General features: G+C 38.6%; 1 protein-coding gene across 1 annotated transcript in view; it reads left to right on the top strand.

Annotated features, from left to right (window-relative positions):
* The window catches only part of PRKDC (protein kinase, DNA-activated, catalytic polypeptide), an 85,135-nt gene that overhangs the window by 61,157 nt on the left and 5,916 nt on the right, over nt 1-18,062 (top strand). The window contains exons 66-81 of the mRNA XM_009881122.1: nt 355-543; nt 1,069-1,293; nt 1,923-2,031; nt 2,738-2,849; nt 4,417-4,606; nt 5,746-5,920; nt 6,008-6,198; nt 7,752-7,932; nt 8,453-8,613; nt 10,141-10,352; nt 11,410-11,497; nt 12,220-12,363; nt 15,997-16,201; nt 16,724-16,791; nt 17,054-17,274; nt 17,568-17,660. Coding sequence (XP_009879424.1) covers nt 355-543; nt 1,069-1,293; nt 1,923-2,031; nt 2,738-2,849; nt 4,417-4,606; nt 5,746-5,920; nt 6,008-6,198; nt 7,752-7,932; nt 8,453-8,613; nt 10,141-10,352; nt 11,410-11,497; nt 12,220-12,363; nt 15,997-16,201; nt 16,724-16,791; nt 17,054-17,274; nt 17,568-17,660 — 2,564 coding nt within the window. The remainder of the gene's footprint in view (nt 1-354; nt 544-1,068; nt 1,294-1,922; nt 2,032-2,737; nt 2,850-4,416; nt 4,607-5,745; nt 5,921-6,007; nt 6,199-7,751; nt 7,933-8,452; nt 8,614-10,140; nt 10,353-11,409; nt 11,498-12,219; nt 12,364-15,996; nt 16,202-16,723; nt 16,792-17,053; nt 17,275-17,567; nt 17,661-18,062) is intronic.

The following is an 18,062-nucleotide window of genomic DNA, read 5'->3' as shown; positions in this document are numbered from 1 at the left end:
ACAAGGAAGAAACACCATGGGCACAGTACCACCCCAAGAGAGCAAACTGCATGTGTTCATGGCAAAGAAAATTTGAATTATAGTGGGTAAAAATTAAGAGGGATCTCTTTAACCTTCTTTTAAAGTCTTAGCTGTTTAAAAATACAGGTTTACTGAAGATGGCTATCTGAAACTGATTTATATATAAATATATATATATATAAATTCTGTGTTTAATGTGGCTGTCACATTTTGGTAAATGACCAGATATTTTTATGAGACAATGAATTATTCTTAAGTTCTTGGTGACTTAGAATTGAAACTAGTGTCAGATTCCATCTGAGAACCTTCCTTCCCCTTAAATTCATTCCCTAGGCACTGTCTAAAGAAGACTGGCAAGATGGGGAGCCAACAGAAGCGGAGAAGGACTTCTGGGAACTTGCATCTTTGGAATGCTATGACCACCTCACAGAGTGGAAGCCACTGGAGTATTGTGCTACCATTAATATCGATAGTGGAAAACCTCCTGACCTAAGCAAAACGTGGAATGATCCATTTTTTCAGGTTTTTAGAAATCACTTCGTTGATACTGTGCTGTTTTTTATCTCTGCGGGGATGTCCTACAGTAATGTGATTGTGGGTGGAAAGAAACGGCATTATTTTGGTTACTTTTGTATGGAAATTAGCAGAGGGTCTGGTATATAATATAATTGAAGCAGTTACTTCTGTTGGTTTTATAGGTAGTTTAATTCTTACCTTGAGTCTATGACTGATCATACAGCACTAGCTTTATCATCATCTTCTCCTTGCAGTGTTTTTGTTGCTTTTTATTGCTTTTATTTGCTACATGTTTTAAGAGTTACCAAACCGCTAGTTTTGAAATTGGTGGAATCTGCTGACAACTTTTTAAGTCTATGAGAAAAGGCTGCTGTGATTTATTAGCAAACTGGAATTTGTCTAAAGTGAAAACATTTAAGAAAATCCTTCAAAATATATATTTTTAAAATATATTTGATCTGCTACTGATAACAAAAAATGATCATCTAATATTCTGTTCTTAGAAATAAAGACTATATTTTAACCTTGTAGGAGACATATCTGCCCTATATAATACGCAGCAAGTTGAAGTTACTGCTCAGTGGGGAAAATGATCAGACTTTGCTGACTTTTATTGATGAGGCAATGAAGACAGAACAGAAGAAAGCCATTATAGAAATGCATTACAGCCAAGAGCTTAGTCTCCTTTACATCCTGCAAGATGATTTTGACAGAGCCAAATATTACATTAGCAATGGCATGCAGATCTTCATGCAGGTAACAATCTCTGCTGTCCCTGATACGGTTTTTCTACATAAACTCATAGAACGATGAAACTGTTGTTCCTGTTACTGTTGCTAGATTATATTCTTGAGAGAAACACTTGCCCAAATACAATGAAATCTAGAAATCTAGGTGCTTTCCAATCATATGATGAAGCTTCCTTTGAATTCACTGCTTGCAATGCTGAGAGTTGTGCCAGCCAGTGGAGTGCATCCTCCCAATTTTGTTTGTTTTGTTTTGCTGATTTCATCTATTAGAAATTTTTCAGAGTAATTGTTTGTGCAGATTAATAGCAGTTTTATTTCATTCATCTTTTCAGAAGCTTCCTGTCCCCAGAACAAACTTGAAAAGAGAATATTACATTGAGAGGTTACAAGTTCGACCCAGTTTTGATTAAACTGTAGGACTATCCTAAAACCTAGGATAGGTTAGAATCCTAGAAGCCAAGATATGCCTCTATGCTTGTCCAAAGCAGAGTCACTTTCAGATTACAGGTTAATACATTACTTGTAAAAGGTTGGATTTTAGAGCATAATATATAGCAGTATCAGACAAATAGTTTGTAGAGCACTGAATAGAACCATGTTGTAAATCCTGAATGTGAAATCTTCTCTTCTTTTCAGAGCTATTCCAGTATTGATACTTTGTTATATCAAAGTCGAATGACCAAACTGCAGTCTGTACAAGCTTTGACAGAAATACAGGATTTCATCAATTTTATGACCAAGAGAAGTAAAGATTTTTTTCTGAAGTTATTTTTCTTTCATTGTGTTAAATAGTCATGGTTTCCTGAACTTTGAATTTCTGTTTTCACACTTAGAAGACTGAACTCCGATTTGAAGGAGCATATGTCTAGAATTACTTCTTGCTGTCTTCTTGACAGTAAAGACTATTGCAGTCGTGTAAGATAGGCTTGAAAATAATTCTGTGTTATATTGTAAAGTTTTATTGGCCTAGCAATTGTGATAGGTGTCAAGTATTTCTTTAAAAGTGTAAGTAATAGTTTTAAACAAAGATTTTTCTTGGGTTCGCTTTTGGTAGCAAATAGTGGTTAGCAGACATCAAAGATGGATACAGTATATAATTTCTAGCTACTGAGGTAGGCGTGAAATACAAATTTATGCACATAAACCAAATTATATGTTAAATTTAGTTAACAGTTCCGCTATATTCTAGCATATTCCAGTATGGAAAGGTAACTACCCAGTGGTGATTCCCAGTGATAGTTGACACTTGATGTCCTTATTGAATCTCCTGTACTTCAGCGATAAACAAAAGCAATATGATCACCAAGTAGTGTATTTAATGCAAGCCCAGAAATGCAAGTGGGTTGTTTTACTGCAGTTTTGTCGTTTGAATGTTAGACTATGTTTGGTTTAGGCTTTTTTCACACTGTTTGGATTTAGATGCATTAAAAGGACTCTTAATTGATTTCTAGGTAACTTAGCTTCACAGGCTTCCCTTAAGAGACTTCTCAGAATTTGGACAAGCAGATATCCAGATGCTAAAATGGATCCTATGAACATCTGGGATGATATCATTACAAATCGGTAAAATTACATTCCTGGGTTAGCTTTAGTTCTGTCTGCCTGTTGATTTCTGAGAGGTACTTTTTCTAATGCTGCTTGTTTTCATATGGGGAGGTTGTTGATTCAGTATATGACCTTTTTTTTTTTTTTTTTTAACCATTGTAATAGCTTTATCAGTATAACTGCTTTTTGTGTGACTAAATTGTAGTGAGAAGCAAAAGGAGGTTGAGAAACGGACAGGGAATAAACCACATTTTCATATGGAAACATAACTGTTAGTTTAGGCATTTTCTTGCATGAGTGACTACACGCACTGTACCAGCTAGCCCACTTCAGCAGCCCTTAAACACGTCCACTTGTAATTGAGTAGATCAGCTACATTTAGCTCAACGAAACACCACCCAAAAGGCCAGTCTGTTATGGCTAAAAATACTTATCTACTTCGTAGGCAGTTCCAAGTTAGGGAGTGTACTAAATAAGCCCAGCCCTGTCGCTATCAGTGCTTCACATGTTTATAAGAAAGTTAATGACCAGTGCTGTAATTAGAGACTTCTGCTGTGTGACTGTTGCTAGAAAGAACAAAGGCTCTCTGGAGACTGCTTTGGATTAGCTCTGAAGAAGCTGGAATGCTTTTTTGAATTTGAAAGTTTTCTGTCTTCCCTGTGGTATCTCTCTTCATCCCAATCTATTCTTGCAGTCCATATCTGGATTCGTTCTCCTTTTCTGGGGGACAACGGCTTCAACAGCTCTGCTGATACCCGCTGTGCTCTGTAATTTATTTTAGTGTCAGGAAAGCATGGCTACAGAAGAACTTATTGCAATTAAATATTAGGCAGAATTACATGCTATGGCTTACTCCTTTACAAAGTCTCAAAACGTTTATCAATTGCAAAGTTGTCAGTATCTTGAACGCTTTTATCTGCTTTTAGAAAACCTTTGTCTCATCTTAAGTTATTGGCAAAGGATGTGCCTTTATTCAGCACCTACCCCTATTCCAGACCGCAGTGCTTTCCCCTGCATTGAATAATGGTCTACATAATGAGAGATGCTATTAAATTAGATAGGACTAGTTGTAGAATGAAAAGGATTTAGCACTGATTCATGGCCATTCCCTTTCAAAAGTTGAGTATGGTCACTGGGCTTTTCTGCAATGCAAATTTCAATGTTTACATGTGTTGGTGTCATATGTATTTGAATTGTAGGTTGACATAAAATACAGCCATACACACTGTATTAACTGTTTGTTTGCTCTTCTGTCAAGTCAGACAACAAATTATGGCCTGGTAAACTTCGAGGTTGTAGTTAGGATTTTAAAAGAAAAAAATAAGAAAAAATCCTACTCTTATTACAGACATTTTCTAATACTTGATCTCATTGATTCAAGATCCTAGAATGCTCTCAGGGTCAACATGTCCCCGGTTGTGACTTTCCAGACTCTGAGAGCTATGTTTAGCCCTTGCTAAAGGTGATTGCTATAGCTTGCTGGTTTTTATTAGCTTTGTTTACTGTTGGACAGATCAACACCTCTGAATGTTCATTCCCTTGCATGCATACCAGAGTGATTTGTACTTCTTTTGTCATTGTGCAGGTGTTTCTTTCTTGACAAACTGCAGGAGAAACTTCTCTGTGATCAGCCCAATGATAGTATGGAGGTGGATGAAGAATATGATGATGGTGAAAAAATGGAAGTGGATCAACAGGATGAAGACATTTACTCAATGATTAAAAGCTGCAAATTTAACATGAAAATGAAGATGATAGAAAGTGCCAGGAAGCAGGTGACTGTACTGTCTGAGACCTTCAGTTTTGTAAGAAAATGTATATACGCTACAGCTGGAAAAGCCTCATAGGTCATCTTGGGCACCTTTTTGCCAGGGCAGACCTTGTCTGTCTTGGACCTTGCTGTCCAGGGCATTTTGAAAGCTCAAGAAAGTCAGTTCCACAGAGAAAGAAAACAAATGGATAAATCTTAATTAGAAACTTGATGATAATTTGTTATTACTGGAAACGTCCTTAAAGGCCCCTTTGATCACAGGTGGTTTCTCACACTCTAAAGGGCAGATAAATAAAGTATCTTGAAATGCTTCAGCCTTTAATGGAAGGGATGCTTGCAACCAAACATTATGCTTTCTCATTTGCAAATAATCTCTTCTGTACAAGAAAACAAATCAAATTCAGGTTGAATCAATATAATTTACTTCCATCAGTAATGCTGAAACGTATTTTTTTTTATGGTTTTCATTAATGCTGCTAGCTTAACATTTCTATAAAGAACTAATGCTGAGTGACTTAGAAATTTTGTTTTGGATGTGACTGTTACAATGACTGAAATGTAGCCATCCTTGATAATGGGCCTTTAGTGTTTAAAGCTTGAGACAAAATGAATAATATTTAAGTCGAGGTCTCCCTCATCTTCTGAGATGCTGCAGAAATCTGCAGTCAGTGACAAATTTTATTTTAAGCACTGTAATAACCAAATATAACATTAGTGCTGTGTGGACTATACACTCTTCTTAAAGAGGTAAATAAAAAATAAGATTTTCTTTAATGTTACTTACATGAAACTTCTCAGCAGAACACAAACATAAGTTATTTGCTTAAAGATGTTGTAAAGAAGTTACATTGACTATATGTGTTTGCACTGCAGAACAATTAATGCCTGTTCAGTCATGCAGATAGAATTATTTTTATTTCCTTAGTTTGTCAAATCTCCGTTCTTCTTTCTTTCTTTTCAAATTTCTCCCTTAACACAAATCTGGTTTTGAATGTGAGACCCAACAAGGAGTGGACCTCTCTTCGTCTTATTGTAGCTTTACTTGTATTACTTAAATATTCACATCCGTTAATTTGCTTGCAGAAAGGTTTTGTTTCCTCTTTGGATATATTATCTGAAAGTTTTGTCTTAATTTGAATATAGAACAGCTTCTCAGTTGCCAAGAAGCTTCTGAAAGACCTACGCAAAGAAGCCAAAACAAGGGAAGACTGGCTGGTGAGGTGGAGTTATGCCTATTGTCGCTTTACACATAGTTGCAGCCGGAACCAGAGTTGTCCTGAACGAGTGCTCTCAGTGCTAAAAAACATCTCCCTGCTTGGTAACAGCTTTCTCTTTGCTTCACTTTGTTTATTATACAAAGCAGCTTTGTTGTCAAATTACCAACTTTGTTTTTGAATTCCAACAGAAGATACCAAATCAGACTATCTTAGCAAGAACATAGTGGCCTTCCGAAACCAGAAGCTTCTTCTGGGTACTACGTACCACATCATGGCCAATGCTCTTAGTCAGGATCCAAGATGTCTTGAGAAAATCGAGGAAGAAAAAGCTGGAAAAATATCAGTACTATCAGGAGAAAGTCTTGAGAGTCCTGAAAAGGTAAATAAGAGGGGAAAAGCTTTTAGGTATTTCAGTATCGTAATCACTACTTCAGTAGGTAGTGATGGATATGGACAGATACAGAGAATGTGAAACCCGTCTGCTATTAGCAGTGATTTGTCCAGGAACACCAGCTAGGGGAAGAAAAAAACCCAAACAAAACCCGATGTGGTTGCTATTTGTCTGGTTTTTACTTTCCTGGAGTTCTGCACCACTGTAGCCTTTTTAATTGGGAGAGTGTTCTTGTGTTTCTATACTCCTGCGTTTTGCGTGGAGGGGAAAGACGTAGTCATAGCACCTGCATGCACGGTGGCAGGACAGGGCTTGGGAACGTGATCCTCAAAGAATGCCTTTATTTCAGCTGACCATTTCTGAGCTGCTTCATGCTGTCAGACTATCCTATTTCATAAAGAGATCTTTGTAATACTGAAAATGATACTGATAGTTTATTTTATCTAAATAATTTTAGTGATAGAGAGGAGAGGGGTTTGTAAGACAGAACATACGCAGGTCATCTTTGGTTTTTTGGGGGAGGTGTACATTGGAAGAATACTGTGACACTGTGCTGCATCTGAAACCGTATATGTTATCAGTTGTCCCAGATGCTGTGGCACTGACTTCTTGTCTGTCAAATTGATTAAGAATTTGAAGTACTTATTTCTATTAATTTGTAAAGCCACTATGAAGACTCTTAGATATGAACCATATCAGTATTAAACAGCGAAAAATTGTTCTTAATTTGTGTTTTTATGGTTGTTAAAGAAAAGCAGATAAAGAAGAGATTCCAGCAAAAAAATTTCAGGTGTGTAGAAACTTGAGCAAAAGCTTAAGCTTCATTTATTAGCTAATTATTAAGAGCATTCTTCTTAAGGAAATCTAAAAGATGAGCATAAAAGCTCTTCTGTGCCACATCAGTCAGATTGGTATACCAGATATTTCTATAAAATTAAGGAGCTTAGCCTTATTTTAGCTTAGTATTAAGCAGTACTCTGACCCTGGTAGTTTCCCTCTACCTACCTGAAATTCAAACTGTTTAATTTCAGTTACAGCATTTTTCAGTTGTTCCAACTTGTTTCTGCAGCAATTTTGTATTTTGTTTAATAACTACAATAGCTACAGTGTCTGAGGTTAGTAAACTTGTTGGCAATAAGTTCTAAGTATAGCTGTTATGCAGATGTTGCAGATATGTCTTAATACGAAAAAAATAGCATTTTTAATTGTGTTTTGTTAACTGTTTGTGGAAGCTGTAGTAACATTAACTTTTTTGCAGTTAAAAAAATTTCACGTAACATTTACAGAGACTACTTTAAGTTAAAAGTGTGGTTTATATTTTTCCATTGAAAATTGTGGAAATTAAAATTATGGAAATTTAAAGTTCTGGAAATTACTGCTAGAAATAACATCCCAATTTTTTTCCTTTTTGTCAGCTCCTCAAAACATCTAATACAGTTAGTTTTATCTACTCCAGACCTGCAACCAAGTTCCAGTTTCAGAAAGAATTGTTGAATGCTACTTGCTAACGGGTCTTTTTTTCTCTTGTGGTTGAATTTCAGATATTGGCGGGTCTGAACAAGCAGGCTTTTCAATGTTTCAGCAGTGCCGCAAGGAAGTCCGAAGAGGAGGTGCAGTCCCACTCCATGGAACATGTAGATGTGATGGGAGTTATCGACGCATATATGACTCTAGTTGGTTTCTGCGACCAGCATCTGCGTAGGGAAGAGGAAGGCTTGCTTGGTTAGTTAGGATTTCTCCTAAGCATGTGAGGTGAATTTATCCATGATATGTGAGCTCTTGTGATACCCAGGAGGTCTCCCTGAGCAACACAGCTTGAATTTAAATGAAACAGTTGGTCCTCCAGTTCAACAGTATTTATATTCCTTCCCCCCCCACACTATTACTGCTAGCTTTGGTTGCAGTGAATCACTCATAGTCTCCCTCTCACTTGTGAGATATATATCACATTCAGCAGATGCTTCCCTTGTTCCTTCCCAGACCACAGCAGTGCAGTGTTTAAAGCAGGCGAGATACCGGCAGTGATGCAGCTTCCCGATAAAGCTAATCCTTACAGTCCCCAAGTACATGTGTTGCTGATGTGTGCAGTTCAAACAGATGGGAAGGAGAACAAAGTAAAAATACAAAATATACCAGGGAAAAAAAAACACCATTGAATTGTAAAGATGAATGTTCCAGACGATCAAAGACACGGAACAAGTGATGGTGTTTCTGATAATTTTTGTTTATTGTCTCTTGGCAGAAATTAACACTGCAGATCTGCAGCTATTCCCAGCTATTGTGGTGGAGAAAATGATAAAAGCTTTAAAACTGAACTCCAGAGAAGCCAGGCTGAGATTTCCTAGACTGCTGCAAATAATTGAAAGATATCCAGCAGAGACATTGGGTCTAGTGACACGAGAGGTTAGTTGCTTCCATTTTCCTGGCAGCAAATGTTGCTATAAATCGAATTTAAAAGGTGGGGGTGGAGGTTGGATGGACAGAGAGGTTAGACTGGTAAGTTTTGCTTCAGGTAAATCAGATAAATTTTATCCTGTCCTTGTTCCTTGTCTTTTCTCTAACTTGCTGAGTCTAATTCATATGGACAGAAACTTTTTTCTTAAGAGTTTAACTTTTCATCATTTTCCTGATTCCAAATGTTAGTTTGAAAGCTGCTGGAGAAAAATTGTGTTGCTGTTTTTCTTCCTTCTGAACAATTTAAGTGCTCTGATAAAGGTGCACAGGATTAGGGTGAGGAACGTGTCTTATTTCTGTAGGCTTTACTGTATGCAGGAAGACAACAGCTTTTCCGGACTCATTTTCCACTTCTCCCACCGCTCCCTGTCCTTCTTTGCTTCAGAGGTTACTACAGCTTCTTACTCCCTTCCACAACCTGTCCCTCCCTCCACTGCTGATCCACAGCAGGATGCCATGAGTCACGCTGCCTTCCCTGCTGTCCTGGGACTATCGATAAGCTGAGAGGTCCTCTGTGATTCATGCCTGTTCCTGCCTTGGCCTGCCTGTGTTTTCAAGCACATTGTGCTGGTGCTCGCAGAGCTCGCTTCCCTGGAAGCACGTTGTGCTGGAGCTCGCTTCCCTGTCAGAGGAAGAACTCGAGAGAGACCGAAACACAGCTTTGTTATCCCAAGAAACCGAGAACATAGTAAAAACAGCTGAGGCGCACAAGTTGTGGCCACAGTGAAACTCTGGTGGTTCAAACAGAACCTGACATCAGGTCCAGTTAACAAACCTCACCCAGAAAAGAATTTCACCAGGCATTTCTTTGTCCTCTCTCTTTCTGTGAAATAAATACTGGCAAACTGATCTTAAACTCTCTTAGAAAGGTAGGAAGAGATGAGACAGGAGGAAAGGAGTCAGAGTCTGATCTGTTGCTGTCACAAGAAAATATATTGTAGCACTCCTTTCAAAAGTAATAGAGCTTTTGGAGTGAGGTGAGCATGAAGTGTATTCACGGGGGATGCTCTACTGAAATTAATATCTGTCAGCAAGCCCAAACCTCTCTAAAGTTGAAGGAAGAATAAAATCTAGTAAGAGTGCAAGTGTTCTCCTTCCTGGCTTTTTTACGCAAATAAAGACTTCAACCCAAAGGTGTTTGAACTATCCCTTCAAATTTCTGAGTTGTTTGTGTGTGGTGATCAAAAATTATTATACTGCATCCAGACAGAAAAGCCACAAGTTTGAGTATAAAAACTGCAAATCTTTGTAAAGGAAAACCTATTAAGCAGCAGTAGTTAGTGGTGGTAGCAGTAGTAATAATAATAAAATCTGCTTTGTTGGGAAATGTTTTTTGCAGCCTAGTTGACATTCTCTGTTTCCTTTTCATGTGTTTTTGTCTGTCAGGCTGGGCCACGGAGCAGCTTTGTTAGCTTTTGCTATGTTTGATATTTTTGAGGAGGACCGAAGTTGAAAGCAGTATCTGTGTTTTTGCAGCTTTCTTCAGTTCCCTGTTGGCAGTTCATTGGTTGGATTAGCCAGATGATGGCACTACTTGACAAGGATGAAGCAGTAGCCGTGCAACATACTGTGGAAGAGATCGCAGATGCCTATCCCCAGGCAATCATCTACCCTTTCATGATCAGCAGTGAAAGTTACTATTTCAAAGATACCGCAACTGGTTGTAAGAACAAGGAGTTTGTAGAAAGGTGAATTTGGGATCAGAGTAGCTCTTTTGTATGTTTTTTATTCAGGAGTGGAGAGGTTTGTTTATTTTTTCTAATGAAACTGTTTTCTTTAGGGGGCATGAAAAATATTGGGGGTAGTTCCATGCACACTGTGTTCTCATTTAAAGGCATCGGGAAAAACAATACGTAAGCTCTCTTAGTATTAGACATACTCAGGTTGGTATTGAGTACATGTAGTTCCCAGGCTTTGGGAAGTTAGAATTTTTTCAAAGAAAAACAAGACCACCACAGAGAGGCAAGACCTTCCTACTGGTAATTCTGTGGTAGTCAAAGTTTCTTTTTCCTTTTCCTATGATGCTGAGGCTGAAGGGAAATCCGGTGTATGATTAGGCTCTTACCGTAGTAGATCACAGCACTGAGAGTCGGTACCCATCAAAGATGAAGATAAAGCTAGCTTGGACATTTAGAGCCATTGTAATACCAAGCAAGAGCAGAGGTGTTTGGTAGAAGCATCTATTCTATTTAGACTTCAGAGAGGGCCAGTGAAATAGATGCACATTATCTCTTGGGGAATGACAGCTCTTTGTCTTCTTCTCTACTTATTCAGAGTGCAGTATGCACCTTCCAGGCAAAAGTCAACTTTTATCACACAGCACTGTAGAAGCACTAATTCAATTTTAGGTGCCCTTTTGCCTTTTTTGAAATATCTGCTACATTTGCTGAATTTCTTCTCTTAAAATAAGAAGAAAATATCTTGTGCTTCACAAACTGTTTCCCTTGAATAACTGTTGTCACAGGATGTATAGTCTGGTTAATGCCCATTTCTGTTGCAGGTATGCTTTTGGCTCCCCTGCCAAGCTATTTTCATAGTGGGACACTTAATTAAAAAATCAGGAGCCGTCTGGCAAGGACAGTCATGCAGGCCACAAGAGAGTTCTGAGGGGGGAGTCCTACCTACCCCCAGATTATTTTGCCAGGCTCTTGAATATAGCAAACGGTCTGGACCATGGCTTATCTGCAGGCTAGGTGGTGATGATAGTTCCTGTTGTGTCGTAATGCACTTTTTTTTCTTTTAAAGGATCAAGAATAAGTTGGACAGAGGAGGAGTAGTTCAGGATTTTGTCCACTCTCTGGAACAGCTCTCAAATCCCATAATGCTTTTTAAGGTAAAGTGTGTTTGTTGGTTGGGTTTTTTTATTATTATTCCCTTCCCCCCTCCTTTCCCTTAGTTCCTCACCCTCTGTTTAGGAAAGAGAGTGCTGGGTGGGGCTTGCCACACTTCGGTTGATGCCACAGCTGCAGGATACAGTTCAACCCAGAGTCAACTGGTGATGATGTTGAGGTGCTGTCAGCATCTTTTGCTGGCGATGGTCTCCCTCCTTTGTGCCAGCTGGCTGTGTTGCACTGGCCCCTTACAGTTTTCTCCTTCAGGGTCTCTGTCCTGCCCCATGATCAGTCTTCCTTCATCATTCTGAAACTGTTACAGAATTCTCATTTGCGGCAATCTCTATAATTTCTGACTACTTGTGTTCTTATGCCCTTTCCCAGCTCTCTGCTGGGCTTCTCTGTCTATGTTCTGACCCTGTTGTCCAAACGATTCTCGTCTTGTCTTTGGTACCGCTCTTGGCCCCATAGGGGCTTTCTTAGTTTACACCAGACATTGTGGTAGTAAACATAATTATGTTAATAAAGTAGAAACATTCTATCAAGAGACAGCATGAAAGGCATATATTTCTATAGCCTTTTGATTTCTCTTGTGGTTGTCAAAAGACACATTAATTGACTATTAGTAAATATGGTAACCTAAATGTAATCTGAGCAGATCACCAAAGGGCGAAGGTCAGTAATTTTTTTTTCTCAGCACTCATCTGTTTCCTTCTCTTTGCAGGATTGGGTTGAGGATGTCAAAAATGAGCTGGTAAAAGCTCAGAGGAATAAAAATAAGCTTAAGGGAATGTACGAAGGAATGTACAAGAATTTGGGAAACTTAGAGGCTCCTGGCCTTGGATTGCTGAGGAAGAGGTTTATTCAGGTATGTGTGATTACTGAGCAGTGTTGGCATTGTGTGCTTTTCTAGAAGGCACTAGAGAGTCAAAAGAGGGGAACAGATCACAGCTTTTACGGGTGCTGCAGGACTTGATGAGATGAGAGATCAAGTCAGGAGTGCAGGACTGGGATTTCTTTGCTAGAAGCTATGGACTTGTTGTAGTTCAACTTCCACTTCTGACTGCCCCACAGAACTGAACGTTCCCTGTTGCTCAGCTTCTGCCTCCTCTTTCCCGCACGCTGCCAGGTTCTCAGGGCCTGAGCCTCTCTGACCATCCATGAACTTGCACAGGAATCTGGCCTTGGTTTTTTTTTCCCTGCTGCCAAGGATGTATGAGCACTTTAGGGTGTTTTGCTACATTATGCTACTCAAATTTGCTGCTGATATGAAGTTATTTAGGGCAAGTTATTCAGAAGAGTTACAATTATAAAGAATTACAGAAAGGGCTTTACTGACTGAGACCTAAAATAGTGAAAGTCAACATAGAAAAACAAAGTGATGCATGTGGCAAAAAAAAACCCAACCAAACCCTAGTTTCATATATAAATTCTTTGGGTTTGAGCTGACTACTGCAATTCAAGAAGAAAATCTTGATTTGTGATAATTCTGGGAAAACATCAGCTGTGAATACTCAAGAGCAGTCAAGAAAGAAAAGTGACTGTCAGTCATTATTAAGAATAGAGAACAAAATGTGGATTTATACATTGACATAGCAGCCTGCTCTGACTCTTGCTTCTTGAACACTGTGGTCCTCATCTGCAGTTCTCAACATAGATATCATGAAACCAGAGAAGGTTCAGAGCGGCAAGAATAATTGGAGGTACAGAGGAACCTCTGTGCAAGGAACAACTTTAGCATTCCTCCAGTTGGAAAAGACGCAAAGACGCAAAGATGACAGATACAATAAGGCTCTCAGCATAAGGAGTGCCAAGCATGGAGTAAATATTCTGTGGAAATGGCAGGTTCAAAACAAACAGGGAGAAGTGTTTCCTCATTCAGTACACACTTAAGTGCTGAATGCCTGCTGCAGGGTATTATGGATGCTTTCATCGGTTCAAACAGCAAGTAGACAATAGCACGGGGAGGGGGAAAATGCTTGGAGAGCTTTTACTTACAAGTGCCTGCTTCTGGGTCCAAAAATCCCTGAGCTGCAAATTGCTGGAGGCCAGGAGAGCGATATGCCTGTAGAAGCATGGCTGTATGCTTGCGCTCTATGCGCATCGCCCCATGGCCAGGGCTAGGTGGATCCAGGTCTCTCCCATATGGCTGTTCTTATGTCACATTAGCATTAGATAAACTTAAGGTGTCCCTTGGGAGGGTCCTTCCCCAGGAGCAGGGAAGGTGGAGGATGAAAGTAAGGTGTGAGTTTGGGAGGAGGTGGGATGATACAGCAGAGGAAAGGACAGTTGGGAGTTTAGGGGAATACAAGCCCTTTGAATATGTTGCAGCAAGATAAGCTGGTTTCTGATGATAATGACTTTAAACTTAAGAACAGATTACAGGGATAAGAATTTGCCGGGGTGGGGGTAGAGGGAGAGGAGCAGCTGTAGGTTGAGCCCTACAAGGTACAAGCGCAGCAAGGGACGTAGCGAGCACGAGGACAAAGGCAGTCAGCGTTCGGTAGCTGGGACGGCTGGTGTGCACTTTGGCCCACTTAAACAAAAAAAATCCATGGCTCTTTAAAAAGCTGAAACACGTGCAGCAGTGGAGGATGCTGCAAGTAGTGCTGATAGAGATTTTTATTTTTTATTTTTTTTAATTGTTACCAAATTAACAGAAGAGAGAGATGAGCGAGGGAGATGCTGGAAAAGGGGTAGCGGGGGTGTTCCCCTCTGAAGGGAAGAGGGAGAGCACTATTCCTTTCACATGCTACCAGATGCAGAAGAGGGTAAGGGTGGTAGTACACAGACTGAATTCTTTGCCCTCGTGCTGCGGTATTAATGGAGAAAGAAAGTGTGCTGTAAGGGTAACTATAGTTTCTAGTGTCCTTGCTGGGGAAAAAAAAAAAAGTTGTATGTCTTGACTGACACATAAAATTGCTCTAATATGTGGAGTGCTTCAGGCTTGTAATCTTCATATTTATTATGTATATACGGTTTCAATTGTAATTTAAACAATAAAAATCTTGCATTTACTTTTAACATGAAATCCCAGTAATGCATAGATTAAACACTGTTGATGGATTGTGTTAATTAAAATACAGTATTAACGCTATTAAATATTTGCTGCCTTGAATTTTAAAGGAAGTCAAAAGACCAGAGCAGAGAAACCAATGGGATGATCATCTGGAAATAGATTTAAAGTGATAAAGATGTTGACTGTAGCAGTCTCTTCTTCAGAAGGATTATATTTTCTGTATTTTCATTTACTTCAGAGAAATAGCTGTGTCCTTCTTAGCTCGGGAGAAAAATGATCAGGCATTGAAAAAACAAGTGAGCTTACATATCTTTCCAAGCCATTAATACCAGTGAGGTCCAAGAGGGGACATCTGTTTTTTTTCTAGAACCTTGAATTACGAAGACAAGAAGTCAACTCAGTTAACTGCTTGCAGATAATACTTACTTTGTTTATTAAATGGGTCACCATGAAATGTCTTCGCAGTTCTCCTTTATCAGGATATTTAAAATACTTTCAAAATATGGTTTTATACATTTTACATCCAAATTATCTCAAAGCAAGTCATGAATAATAAATGTGGTAGTAAATAAAACATTGAAATTGACATTTGCTAACATGATGCAAAAAATTCTCTTAATACATGAAGCTAATATGACATGCAGTACATATACACGTAGTGTATCTTTTGGTTAGCAAAAAAGGTATATATAAAACTAGATAGGCTGTATTTGCTTGCTATGTAGTATGGTTGCTGCTAGTTTAAAAAAAAAAAAAGTAAGACAGTAACAAAACAAAACAAACAAAAAACCCAGACCTCCCATAAAGCACAGAGTATTCAAGTTCTAGGGGGGGGAAAAAAAGGTTAACTAACTTATCCGTTTGGGGTTTTTTTACCATTTGTAAATTGAACAGTTGAGTTTTTTGGGTTTTGTTGCAGCAGTTTGAAAGTTTGTAACATCTAAAGACTGGGACATCAATTAAATGTTCTGATAATAATCCTTTATTTAGCTTCATAATGGAATTTGTATTTGTGTAATAGGTACAAATTTAAATATTTGTATTTTATATTAATATTTTACTAGCTCTTCTTAAATTTTTGTAAGCAGATGAAGTACGTGTATTAAGTTTTAACAAGCAGCGTTATTGATGTGCTCACTCAGAATCAAACTGCAGCTGGAGGAGTTAAGGAGGGAGAAGCTTCTGATTTTGATATGGCAAAAAGGTTTATGATCTAATTCTACAGATCTTTGATATCACTGGATTGGTGAAATGTAGATATTTCTGTTGATGATAGCTGTAGGTCTACCAAACAGGGAGTGAAAAAGTTCTGTCAGAGTAGAAATAATGGAGAGGAAAAAAAGAACTGGAGTGGAAGGATGATTAATATGTTTTGGGAGCTCAGATGAAGCTGTGTGTGTAGATAGGAAGGTACCGTTTTGGTGTTCTTGGGGACTTCCTAGCACTGTGTTAACAGGGTTCCTTTCTATAAATAAACCTCAGGCTTTTGGGAAGGACTTGGAACATCATTTTGGAAAAGGTGGTTTAGAACTGTTGGATATGAAGGCTAGTGACTTCGAAGCGATTGCAACTTCACTCGTCTCAAAAATGAACAAAAACCATAAGGAACCTGGAAACCTGAAAGAATGTTCACCGTGGATGAGTGAATTCAAAGCTGAGTTCTTGAGGAGCGAACTAGAGATTCCTGGTACGTTCCCCTTCAGTGTCAATGGTGGCCTGTCCTGTAGAAGAAAGTTGCTACTCTTGAGCTCTACTTCTTTTGTTGGCTCTATGGCCCTTCTTTCTGGCAGGGGTAGATTTTCATCTGAAATAAATCTGTTCATTCATCATCTCTTAAATCTGTTCTTAAGCTGTAGTCCTAATTTTTAAAATAGTATCAAAAATTTAAAAGGCCTGAATCCAGGAAATCTGGTATATAAATCTAATATATGTTTAAATCTAGTTCAAAAAGGTTGTGGCCTCCTGAACCACTAACAGCTGCAATTCTAACAGCTTAAGAAGGAAAGAATATTTATTAGTAATTCACAGATAAAATTATATGATGTGTATGATGGATTTTTATGCATTTTAAAATATTTTCTTCATAGGCATCATTCTATCAATTTGACAAAATATTAGGAAGCGTGTTCTGTTCTTAAACACACTTTTAAAAAAATACAATCAGTCTGTGTAACTTTGTTCTTTTATTTTGTTTCCACTACCACTTCAGGGCAGTATGATGGAAAAGGGAAACCACTGCCAGAGTACCACGCAAAAATCTCTGGATTTGATGAACGGGTATGTTTATAAGCTTGAGTCAAAATCCTGTTTGATATAAATTTGAGTCCGTATTCCATTTGAAGAATTTGATAATGGCGAGGTTGTTGCTTGTGTACACAGCTTGCAGCACGTAAAGGAAACAGGCATCTGTTTTTCTAGTAGTAATCGAGCCACTTGATTATGCCATCTAGGAATGCCAGATATGCTTAATTTCAGTGATGATCATGTAAGGCCAGGTCTTCTTTCACAAATATTTTGCTTTTTCCCGTCTTTTTCCAAGATAACTGTAATGGAATCCTTGAGGAAACCAAAACGTATAACAATCCGAGGCAGCGATGAGCAGGAGTATCCTTTTCTTGTCAAAGGTGGTGAAGACCTGAGACAAGACCAACGTATTGAGCAGCTGTTTGATGTAATGAACATCATCCTTTCCCAAGATGCTTCATGTAGCCAAAGGAATATGCAGTTAAAAACTTACCAGGTCATCCCCATGACAACAAGGTGGGCATTTAGCTTGAAGGGACAGAAATCATTATGTTAATACCTATTGCTGTTGGAAAGTGAGATTTCTGTGTGCTGTATTCTGGTTCAGAGTGCCTTGGGTCTTGGTTTAATTTTTTTTTCTTTTAAACAACGTTGAAATCACTTTGTCTGGAAACTGTTTTTCAGAGTATATTTAAATTGGTAACTTTCAACCTTCTTTTAGCATGAACATGTTGCTTCCGATGCGTGGTGTTCCTCTAGAGTTCAACTCTGAGCTACTTGTTTGCATCTCTTGATTTCTTTTGTTCCAGACTGGGACTCATCAAGTGGCTGGAAAATACTTGTACTTTAAAAGAATTCCTTAAGAATAGCATGTCTGAAGAGGAAGACAACTACTATAACAGGTGATGCTTGGTTTAGCTGTCTACTCTAATAGAGACCACTACTAATGGGTTTCTCGTGATAGTGACGATCTTGTGACACCATTTTCTTTTTTTAAACAAAAGAAGTAAAAGCACTTGTAGGAGGGAGTTTGTACTTCCTGACCCAAATTAGTAATTGGCAACTGTTTGTTTAATGAGTACCATTGTACCTGGAATATCCTCCACCCAGCTTGTTTAAACAAGAGGCTTATAATCATGTGTGACGTCATTATCATCACCGTTTCCTTGTCAGCAGATTGATTTTTACAAGCAAAGGATTTTGATCTCTTGATTTGATCAGGCAGGAAATGGACGTAGGTCAGCGAGGGGGGGAGCGGAGGGGAGGGGAGCAGAGACGGAGCTATTCAGAACCTGGGTTCAGCA

The sequence above is a fragment of the Charadrius vociferus genome, unplaced genomic scaffold (genome assembly GCF_000708025.1).
Source record: "Charadrius vociferus isolate BGI_N301 unplaced genomic scaffold, ASM70802v2 scaffold23, whole genome shotgun sequence".
Lineage (NCBI taxonomy): Eukaryota > Metazoa > Chordata > Aves > Charadriiformes > Charadriidae > Charadrius > Charadrius vociferus.
This window is presented reverse-complemented; position numbering and strand designations above follow the sequence as displayed.